General features: G+C 31.8%; 1 protein-coding gene and 1 pseudogene across 4 annotated transcripts; one reads left to right on the forward strand and one right to left on the reverse strand.

The window, feature by feature from the left end:
* Positions 1-761: 761 nt before the first annotated feature.
* LOC120254408 (glycosyltransferase BC10-like) lies at positions 762-8,375 on the reverse strand. 4 transcript variants are annotated; one of them, XR_005534606.1, is made up of 7 exons: positions 8,169-8,375; positions 7,759-7,935; positions 5,600-5,716; positions 5,124-5,224; positions 4,625-4,696; positions 1,110-1,197; positions 762-941 (listed from the first exon to the last, which is right to left on the reverse strand). XR_005534606.1 is itself a non-coding variant. In XM_039262528.1 (6 exons), the coding sequence occupies exons 3-6, from the start codon at positions 5,201-5,203 to the stop codon at positions 921-923; spliced, it is 261 nt and encodes an 86-aa protein (XP_039118462.1). In that variant the 5' UTR covers positions 5,204-5,224; positions 5,600-5,716; positions 8,169-8,375; the 3' UTR covers positions 762-920. The 4 variants fall into 4 exon arrangements, 3 of the variants coding, with proteins under 3 accessions (XP_039118462.1, XP_039118461.1, XP_039118460.1); XM_039262528.1 differs by lacking the exon at positions 7,759-7,935; XM_039262527.1 differs by lacking the exon at positions 8,169-8,375 and having other exon boundaries at positions 7,759-8,155.
* Positions 6,596-7,377, forward strand: LOC120254409 (annotated as a pseudogene).
* Positions 8,376-10,156: the final 1,781 nt, after the last annotated feature.

Consider the following 10,156-nt stretch of genomic DNA (forward strand, 5'->3'; position numbering starts at 1 on the left):
ACAAATAAATTGCCATATAGTGACGGTATAAAATACGTTGGTAAAAGTCAAAAATCCGTTGGTAAAGGTCCCAAAACCCTATACCGACAGTAAAAATACCTATTCCAACACTTATTTTGCCGTCGGTAAAAGCCTTATTGGTATAGACCTATACCAACAAATATAGCGTTTGTTGGAATAGATTTATTAATTTACCAATGGAATATAATTGTAACTATTGGTTATATTGTTAAGATAGCACCGTCAAATTACTTATCCTATACCAACAATAAAAACACTTATTCTAACAATTTTTTTATAATTAGTAAAAGTCTTCTGCACATACATCTATAGCAACAGTTATAGCTTCTATTGGAAAAAGTTCATGGGATTTACCAACGGAATATAACTCTAACTATTAATCTCACCGTTGGAAAAGCATCTCATATTTATTTACCTTATACCAATGATAAAATGTATATTCCAACATTTTTTACCGTCAATAAAAATCTCATAAGCATAGACCTATACCAACGGTTACAATATTTATTGGAATAAATCCATTTGATTTATCAATGACTACAACATCCGTTGCGATAGATGTATATTCAAAAAGACATGTTTAGCTTTAGCAACGACTATACCGTCGGTAAAATTTTTTTATATTAATAATTAATCTGCCAATAAAACTATTATTGTTACCCTTGGAAATATATTATGAATAGTTTAATAACTCATACACAATTAAATTAATTTACAATAAATTAAAACAATCAATGCCATTAAAAAAACACAAAAACATTCCACTAGAAATAAAAAAGAAAAACTTTTACATCACCTTAAACATATGTTTATAAGGTATATGTCCAAAAATAAACCACCATTCAATCTTGACTAACAACCCAATAAAGCAATAAGAATTTTCCCAAGTAGAACTGATGTCATCTTCTAAACTGCATCACCTACAAGAACCATTTTAAAAAAAAATTACAATTAATAAGATGTATGCAACAATAAAACACAAATATAAAAACTTAAAATAATAAGCTGAATAATATAAAAAAAACTATAAGTAAAATAATATACAGCATGTCATGCCTTCTTTTCAGTTTGAAACAATAAGAGCTTACTTGATGCATTTGGATTTGCTTGATGACTTGATTCATGAGAATGATTATTCCCACACAGCGTTTGTTGAGCACTAGAAGCATCAAGTACCTACAAATTATATAAAATAGAAGTTAAAATTGTCTACACAACAATAGCTAAAAGGACTTGCAAACTAGTAATAACTTGTAAAGATTAAAAACAATGATATATATACACACTCCCAGGCCACATCAATCAAATGCCAACCACCCAAATACAAAGAAGCACACATTAATATCTTGGAAATAGACGAGTGGTAATTAATTACCATGACTGTGAGAGCTCTCTTAGCTGTCATACATATACATGATATATATATATATTTATAGAAAGAGAGGCAAGATATACTAAATAACACAGAGACAACAAAAATCAAACCTATGGACATACAACAGTGCAGCTAGATATACATACATTCAAGCGCATGTGTGCAAGACCGACATTAAAAAAAAGGCAAGACAAGAAGCCTAACCTTTCTAGATTGAAGGCTCATGCTTATCAATATACGCACAAATACATCATCAACTCATGAGTTCATTGTATCTCTTTATTTGAAATAAAGTTTGCTTCTTCTCTATTTTTAGTCAAAAATATCAGGCCCTACAGCTCTGTAAATATTTTTGTATCTACTGTAAATGATACTTGGCATTTTATTAGCATTAAAGACATAAAAAAACTGTACTTATTAACCTTTATTGAAATAAATATGATGAACCAATTCTACTAAGTGACTAGTTGCTACTTCACTTATAAATGAACAATTAATCTGGAAAGTCATTCATTCCATTTAGAAGTTTGGTCAGAGTCTGTCTCATATATTTTACCAACTCAAAGGCATTCATTATAGTTTTCCGTAAATTTCAATCAGTTTTAATTTATATAAAGTTCTAGTAAAATATGTAGTATCAGTTTCAGGAATAAAAGTTACAAATTGATTCATGAGAACAAAAAGTTAAGTTTATATCTTAAAATAATCACCGTATAATTAGAGCAACAAAACTTTCATTTCATTTAATTAGTGGTAACTTATGGTTGTGAAATCAATACATTATAGCAAAATTAAATAAATATAATTGATACACTATCATAAATCACTTTAAAAAATAAGCACTTTTGCCAAGATATGATCATATGTTTACTTGGAAGTCATAAAGATACTCCTCCTTTTTCATTCAGATACCAGAGTACAGAGTACCATGTTAAAACAATCATTTTCAAGGTATAACTCCATCAAATAAATTGAAATTTTTACAGATATTTCACATTGCATATTGCAAAAATAAAAGCACAGCTAATGTCATCTGGATGGTTAGCTTTCATTCAACAGGTGGAAATGTAATATAGTTGTGAGAAAATAAAAATCAAAATAAACAGCTCTGAAATACTTTTGACAATCCAAACAGAACTAGTTGTCGATCTATCCAAACTAAAAACAACTTGAAACATGGAGTACAGCTTCTAGTACCTTGAATTCTAAATGAATCAGCCAAGATTGGCTAAATAAATCTGACAGAATTGCAAATGCAGGAATTTTCATCAGGCAAAAGAAGACTCATAAGAAATGATTACCAACAAGCCAATTTATGATATCTTTTCATATCAAATTCTTACTGATTTTTAGTGAGTGTCAACATGAAAGAATCTCATAAGAAATGATTACCATTAATTCTCTCTACTATTAAAGGTATACAGGAATAACTAAAATGCATTATCACATCATCAGATAAAACAAGCTTTAGATTTTTTTTTTGTCTATTAACTACCACAAGATTTTAGCCTTATCATTAACAATTTAACTCACATAATACCTAATTTTTGTAACAAAAGCAAATCAAATAGAAGGGGTTCCTCCATCATATATTATTTTTCCCATAATCTATTAATAAAATTTCCAATGAACATGATTTGGCACTCCAAAAAAAAGAAAAGAAAAAAATAAATAAATAAAAGAAAAGAAAGAATCAAATACAGCAAGCTACGGGAACCAAACAGAGTTGTCCATATTTACACAAACCTAGCTTTGGGTTAACCCCTAAATTTGACCTAATCCCATCAATCTCAAACTAGAAGCTTAACAAACAAACATTTGAAAAGTGTTCTTCTCAGTAACACAGACGAAACCTATAATCATTAAAATGTCTCAATTAAGAATTTTTTTTTTCTTTTACATAAGAAACCTTACAGAGTCACAACCTACTGAATGAGCAAGTGAACATCAACATATATAGACATTGCGGATTATATTATCATACTGAATTGGGACATGTAAAAGATGAAGCCCATCAACTTCATAGAACAAAAAACAAAAAAAACAAAATCCATTTTTCAAGTAATCAAATTATATGAACCCTTTCATTTAAGGTCAATTCGTTCATCACATGGACAAAATGAAATGAAGAACCCAATGAAGAAATTGAGGCCTTCAACCTGCAATTATCTGATATATCTTTCTTGATCCAGGAATACCTCAGATTTTCTAAATCACATATTCATATATGCTCTAAGACGCACAGATTTTAGAGAACCTTCAAAAAAATCTCTACTTAGAATCAGTATATTGTCCAGAACATTGGTGAGAGCATGCAATTTGGAACCACCTCGACTTGCATAGACCATTCCATTAATATTTGTTCACATATATAAGTTTGCAAATATTTTCATGGGCAAGTCTCTTGTACACAAATTATCTATACCTCACACCACTTACCCTGTCAAATAATAAATAATTTCACTTTTAATGAGGTATTTTGAGAAATTAATATTTGGCATCACATCAGGGAGAATCCCACAATTAACATTTTATTCCTATTGGTTTCTAGTAGAGGTCACTGGTATCTTTTGTTACTATTTATCTCACAACATCTACCTAAGCCTTAAGGGTGGGTCTGGTTGAATGTTAAAAGATATTAAGGTTAAGATTTGAAAATTTGAACTCGTTTTGGAGGAAAACTTTGATATGGACTTGACCTAACTTCAGTTAATTAATACTAATTAAATTAAATATATTTAGATTAGAATTTTAATTTCCTATTTGACGATAGTTGTTTATTAAAATTATATATTCAGAAAAAAAATTATTATATAAATTTAACTAATTAAACTAATTAAATCTTATAGAAAAAGATCAGAGGGCTAACCTTAGATGTTTGACTGGAACTTTGTGGCAACCCTGGGTTACCAGGCTAACCTAACAACCAAACATAAACCTTGTTGGATAGAGGTAAAATGCTTTTATTTGTCCCACTACCACACAATAGTTCAATCATCAGTTTATAAACATAATTTTTGTTTTAGTTATGGCCCGTGATCCTGAAAATTCCCTAATCCATGTTTCCTTTAAATCCTAAGAGATCAAATGCAAGTGTGGGGGGTCATTTCTAGATATCTATGAGGTCAAATAAATTATTAATTGAAACCTTGAGTATTATATAAAAAGGCAAAAGAAAGCAAATGACAAAGAAGAATTAACTGTGTAAAAATAAAATATGCTGAATACCTGTCTAGGTAGCTTGTTGATGTTGACATTATGTAGTCATATATATAACTGAAATTATATAGTGGTATGCAACTGCAAGAGTAAAGAAGTAACATAAGTCAACAATAATTAATGCCTAACATCTAAATACTAAATTATTCATAGTTGCTTGCGATCAAGAAACTCCAAAAGGCAAGATGCAAAAGTGAAGAATACACAATTCATTTAACATTTTGAGAATTAGGTCACAGAAAATAAACATCTGGTATAATAGACAAGTCTTAAAAAACATAACTACACTGACTAAAAAGTTTCACGATTCTATCAAGACATATTTCTAAAAATTTTAACAAATAAAATATTTGCACTCACTGAAGTCCACAGCAAATTGTAAATAATCAAGCCATGCAACTGAAACTTAATAAAGAACATGGAACTTCAATTAATAATCTGAATGGTTAAGCATGATTATTGAAAGGGAAGAACAAAACATATGGTGTTTTTGATAGACACAACATACCTATCAGATACAAAAGCAAATCTCACATTAAATGGATCCTTGAGTGCATTTCTAAGCAAAATACGCTTTGCTTCAATCATGCTTGATTCACCCCAGTCCACCTAGTCAAAGATCAAAATTGGTTTAAAAGGAAATGTTAGTTATACAAGGCAAAATATTATACCCTAAAGCATTCATCAACAATTAGTTTAAGTACAAAAATACACCAAACCATGAAAAAGTAATAAAAAGCACACAAATTGACAAAAATACTATCACTCTCCAATTATTCAAATAGTCACACACACGCACACACACACAACGATAACTGTCTAATAAATGGTGGGTTATCCACAATTACTCATGCCGAAAACAAAAAAATTTTATGATCAAGGAAAACACATGTGTGCGCATGATATTCAATATTCATGATCGATGTCTAATAAGTTAAGGGTTGATTCTCAGGTTAAGATACTACACCAGATAAAATCACAAACCTGTATATCGTTGTTGACCTAACGGCCATAAAAGTAAGCAGACCTTGTTGTGTCTTTATTGAGTAGAAACCCAGGCCTCGAATGTACATAAATTGAAAACCTACCCTCCTTCTCGCCCTACAAGTATTCAATGCTCCGTTAACAAATCAAATTTCTAAGAATAAAAGAAGAAAAAATGTAGATAAATAACAAACTGACAGAACTAACTAAAATCACGGAATCCCTCTCCCAAATTGTTGAAAAAAAAGGTTTTAATGTTAAATCATCTTTTTTTTATTTTTTAAATCATGCAACATACTAACTTCTGAAGAAGTTTGATCTTACTGAAACCCTTTATTTGTGGGAAAGCAACAGGTTTGACGATAATTCAGCAAATTAAACAAAAATTATAAGAGTACATGATAAATCCTCAATTGATTTGATTGTTACCTAGAGTTCATTGACTTTAGAGGTTTCTGGGGTAGAGGGTCTGGCTATAGTCATTACTAATTGTTGCTTCAAATACAGGTGCAACTCATTAAAAAGATACAGGTAACATTATCAAAATTTAGTATTAAAAGTATCAAATGACTGGCTGCCCATGTTCAGATGTTCTTCAGGAAGCAATGGATATTGAAGCTCTAAGATTACTTGCAAGTTCAAGTGAAAAGGAAATCTTATCTTCTCAGCCATCATAAAAAGTTGAGTCAAAGGAGATTATTTGTAACTAGTATGTACACTGGATTCCTAGTAAAATCCCACTTTGAAGAAAAAATATTTGTTAAATTGGAATGAGATCATCACACATGACTGGTTAAATACTTGTTTAAGATGGATGTTCTTTAGATCAGCACTAGGGTTTTTTTGAGTTTATCTAATTAACAAACTATTATTATGAAACTTAATAGTTGTCCTTACTGGTCAGCAACAAATTCTAAATTGAAAGGAAGGTTCCTTCTTAGAAAGCTCTACTGCTTTTACTAGCAAAGGCTTTTGCTAATGCAAACTAGAGATATTTTCCTTAAAGAATTACATGAAAAATTAGTAATAAGTTTTGGTTGCTAAAAGCTTATCTTTCTACTAGTGCTTGCACATGGCCATGGTCCCACAATTGGGACCATTAACCAGATAAAATGGAGGATAATATTAAAAATAAACAGAGAACACTACCCAACAGTCACTCTTTCCTAACCTTCTATAAAAAGCAACCCTTGCACAAGAACATCTAAGCAAAGGCACACTAGACCTAGATTTCACTAGCCACCTCAAAAACATGGCCATGGGAAGAGGCAGTTGCACCAAAGTCACACTCATTACCATCCTGGTCATCATCTGGTCACCAATTGAGACCTATGCAGCCAGCCATGTTGTGGGTGATAATCAGGGATGGGGTTTCTCAGTGTCTTAATCAGACTGGGCCAAGGGAAAAAGTTTTGCCTCAGGAGATACACTTGGTCTCTTTTCTTAAGTCCTAATTTTATTAACTTGTTGTGTAAAACTCTAGGATCTTTTTTTTTCATTTTTTTTTCTAACAAGACTTCTGTGTCTTTCTGTGTTTGCAGTTTTCAACTACCAACCTGGTCTACACAATGTAGTGCTAGTAACTGCTGCAGGTTACAAAAACTGCAAGGCCTCAGGAGCTGCTGAGGCAGCAACTTCAGGCAATGACAACCTCACTTTGAAAAAAGGAGCGAATTACTTCATTTGCAGCATTCCAGGCCACTGCTCTGCAGGGATGAAGCTCCAGGTAGTAGCAGAATAATGGAAGAGCCGTGAATAATCCTCAGTACCGATTTCCACTGAGATGGACGTAAGTGTGAGAGAGTTAGTAGATAACAGAAAGACAGTATGACATCGGGAAATGAAACAAATGTCGATATTAAAAATATCAAAGGCTCCAAGGGTTACAATTGATGTAGTGTGAGATTTTTGCAAGGTTAATGTTATGGAGTGCATTGCAAGGCTTATAAACATGAAATGTTAATGCCAGTCATTCATACAGTGCCACTAATAGATTTCTAAATATAACATCTTGACATGTCCTACCAAGAAGTGAAGCAAGATAACATAATTATCACCACAAATAAAGTCAGTGATTATGCACTAATCAGCATTTGTTTGATAGATGATCAGGATTCGAAAAATAAAATAACTTTAATGCATGAAAAGGGCAGACTTACATATGATCACAAACGAGCAAGCGTTTTGCTGAGAGATCAGGATCCAAGTTATGTCCTCCAAAGTTATGCATCTGGGAAGGCTAATTAGGCACCTGCCCAGAGATATGTCCTGGCAAGTGTGCCTGAGCATTCATCCTTCTCCACCTTGTCCACTTCTAACACAATGAAGCATAAGCTCTAAACAGTAGATGAAGAGCAATATCAGACATTCTTCACGTTTCCAAAAACATAAGTATATGCTATGCTATGCCCTGAATTCAGCAAAGCTCCTCAACCATATAATCTCTACTGAAATTACACAAACCCTAGTTCAGATTAGGATGAACAGACACAGCTACCCTGTTCTATGCCTCTCAAGGTCAGAGCTCCTAATAGACAAAATTAAAATTCTCAAAAACCAAGAATCATACCAGAACCAAAAGCCATCGCTGCCAGCCGACGCCCGGCTGGATTCTGATCGAAGCTTGAAGAAATCAAAGCACCGAGATCCAGAGCAACACCATGAACTCCAACCCCGCGAGAAGAAGACTTGAGATTCCTCCTCCTTGGAAACCGATATCGATGTTGATCCTCTCCTTGGCTCAATTCCTTCCTCCCTTGTATCAATTCGTCTCGATTTCTCTTCTTCTTCGCTGTGTCTTGGAATCGTGACCCAACGAGGGCTCCAAATTTTTGGTAACAGGGCTTAGTAAGGAATCAAACCTGTTCTTGGAGAGTGAGCGCAAGGGCAAGATCGGCATCCACTTGGCTGAGGTTGGTGAACGGCGTGCTGGTTGGCCGCGATGCGGCTTTGGGCAGGATCCCCATCGCCATTGCCAGCGACAACAGCAGCGTTGGGGTTAGGGTTCTGATCGGCGGACTTATCTCCGGTGCTGAGCTCGTTCGAGTTCTCCATCGTGAGTGATTGGGCGAAGAAGAAGCGAATGGAGAGGTCGGTGGGGGTTTCTGCGGGAGAGAAAGAGAGAGAGCGAGAAGGAGATGAAGTGACGTGATATATAATAATTTCTAAGAAAAAAAAAGATGGATCCATGGAATTCATGAGTTTCTATTTTCTTTTTTTTATTATTATTATTTTTATTACATGCCTTTTTGAGTTTTGTTCTATAAAATAATATTTTAATCCATTTTGAAAACATCTCAACCCTTGATTTCGAATGTTAAGGATCAGATTTTGAAAATGCCTTTTTATAAAATAATATTAAATAAATAAATTCTTTGTTAATAATTTGACCATTGTTAATATCTTCCGCTCGAAGACCTTTACTTTGTCTTTGTTTACTTTGAATTTTTTTTTTTATTTTGTTAAGGAAATAGAGAAGAAGCCGCAACAACACCGCTCAATCCCTCAGCTCGCTCAAGATCAAGCCCATCATAGATGGCTGATTCATTGCACGGATGAAGATCGAATGGAAGACCGACCTCCGAGTAGAAATCAAGGATTAACTGACAGGTTTCATGGAGGTATCTGGAGAAGATCCTGCCATTCAATTCGAGTGCGTTTCTCCCCCACCAAGGTCTAGGGCACAATAGAGAGACAATTGAATATATTTAGGGTTTGAAACCAATTCTTCAAAAAAGGAAAAAGAAGTGGATGGAGTACCTGCGAGAAGGTTTAGGGTTTCGAGGAGCATCCGCGGGAAAAAAACATCGATCCTCCGACAACAATGAGAAGGGATGAAGATGGGTTTGTTGATTTTTTAATAACTTTTGTTTTTGATATATTATTAAAATTTATGAAAAAATATTTATTATTTATATTTTATAAAGTTTGAAGTTTTATAAAGCTTTCTTATTCATTAAGTATTAATTATTTAAATTTAAATATTATAAAGTTAACAATAAACTAATTCAATTTAACATAAAGATTAATTTTTTATTGTTGTATGAAATACTTACAATTTCATTAATTTATATAATGAACATTATTTGTTATTATACAAGAGCAAGTAAAACAATTATTAATTAAATATTTATTATTTAAGTTTAAATATTAAACAACTACCAATAAACCAATTTAATTTAACATAAAAATTAATTTTATATTTTTATATGAAATAATTATAATTTCATTAATTTATTAAATAAACATTATCTTTTAATAACATGGGTTTTTTCAATATATATATATATATATATATATCATAATCCAATGTTAAAAGTATTTTTAAAAATAAATAAAATCAAATATTTATTTACCAAAAAATAAAATTTTTTTTAGTAGTTGCAGTAATGAATGCTAATCTTTTAAATATTTATTTCAATAATTATTTATATTAATCAAATAAAAAAGTATATAACAAATTAATTTATATAAAATAATAAGTTCATTAATTTTCATAAATTTGTAAATTAATTTATTAATTTATATATCCAATCGATATTCATTAGATTGTTATTT

Source organism: Dioscorea cayenensis, unplaced genomic scaffold (assembly GCF_009730915.1).
Source record: "Dioscorea cayenensis subsp. rotundata cultivar TDr96_F1 unplaced genomic scaffold, TDr96_F1_v2_PseudoChromosome.rev07_lg8_w22 25.fasta BLBR01000435.1, whole genome shotgun sequence".
Taxonomy (NCBI): Eukaryota; Viridiplantae; Streptophyta; class Magnoliopsida; order Dioscoreales; family Dioscoreaceae; genus Dioscorea; species Dioscorea cayenensis.